Source organism: Rousettus aegyptiacus, unplaced genomic scaffold, assembly GCF_014176215.1.
Source record: "Rousettus aegyptiacus isolate mRouAeg1 unplaced genomic scaffold, mRouAeg1.p scaffold_m13_p_7, whole genome shotgun sequence".
NCBI lineage: Eukaryota > Metazoa > Chordata > Mammalia > Chiroptera > Pteropodidae > Rousettus > Rousettus aegyptiacus.
In genome coordinates, this window is record NW_023416310.1 from 86,963,717 (window position 1) to 86,965,070 (window position 1,354).

Below are 1,354 nucleotides of genomic sequence, written 5' to 3' on the forward strand. Positions count from 1 at the left end.
CAGTGGGAGGGTAGTCTTCAACAAGTTAGTCCATAATTATTCAAGATAAAAAAAAAAAGCTTGGGCAGGAACCATGCCTTATGCCTCTCTGTAAGTATCAGAGCCTCCTTTGCTTTAAGTTCTTAATAGACACCACTTGAATAAATAGGTAACAGTTTGTAAATTACTTTCACTTTCATAATTTTAAACTGTAGGCAGAAAGTGAATTACTTTTCAATAGTCCTAGATATTGGACCTACAGAAGACTTGCCCAAAGGTTCCTTAATGCAGGCCCACTAAGGAGTCATTAGCCTCCCTGGGCTTGAATCCAGAATTAGAACAGCGTTTTTCCCTACTCTGCCAGATTGCACTATAATATAATGGTCAAGAGCATCATGGGCTTAGGTGTCAAGTAGACCTGAGTTTAAACCCCAGTTCCGTCTCTTATCAACTGTGTGGCCTTGGACAAGTGACATGAACTCTCAGAGTTTTAGAATCCTCCTCTAGTAAAGTGGAGATGATAACAATAGGAGCTACTCAAGATAGTGCTACTGTGAAGATTAAAAGTGAGCCAATGTGTATAAAGTACTTGGCACAGTCACTGGATATGTAAATAGGAGTTATTATTTAAGAGAGGATCCACATGGGTTTCAAAAGCAGTACAGCAACTAATGATACATCACCACCTTTCCCTCCCCCAAGGCCAGGGGTGCTACTCCTGGAGGATTATGGTTCCCTTCATGCAGATTATCCACCCCAAGTCCTGCTGATAATCTCACACCTATAAAGGCAGAGGTCGGGCAGGGGGGGGGATAGTCCTTACTTCTTAGGGATCTTCAGGACCCTACTATCTGCTTTCCTCCTGCTGAAGCCCCCCCCCCCCGCCCGGGGTAGTCTGGGGCAGATGAAGAATCAGCAGCCCCGATGTCAGGGAAACAGGGCTGGAAGACCCCAAATCTTTCTTTTCCATTAGTCCCCAAAACAAGTCCATTTGGCAGAGTAATTAAGAGTACTGAATCCAGCTCTTTCAGTCCCTGGCTGCGTCACCAAGAGGAGCTGTCGCCATGTCCGCACATCTGCAATAGATGATCGTATGGCACTGCTCCCATTTCTGATAAAGAGGAACAAGCAGACGTACAACACTGAACCCAATAATCTGAAGGCTTGCAATTCTTTCCACTACAACCAGACAATTCACCACAAGATGGTGGGTGCGGAGCTGGCGGATTATGGCAAAGGTGTGGTGTTCCCCATGAAACTGAGATCCCGCCAGAGAAAGCCGGCCACCTCCTACGTGCGGACCACCATCAACAAGAATGCCAGGGCCACCCTCAGCAGCATCCAGCACGTGATCCGCAAAAACAAGAGCTCCTGA

The 1,354-nt window shown here is 46.3% G+C and overlaps 1 protein-coding gene across 1 annotated transcript; it reads left to right on the plus strand.

Moving 5' to 3' along the window:
- Positions 1-1,043: 1,043 nt before the first annotated feature.
- LOC107521873 (60S ribosomal protein L28-like) lies at positions 1,044-1,354 on the plus strand. The gene is given in 2 exon segments (XM_036225064.1): positions 1,044-1,083; positions 1,086-1,354. Coding segments are annotated over 2 exon segments (309 nt in total).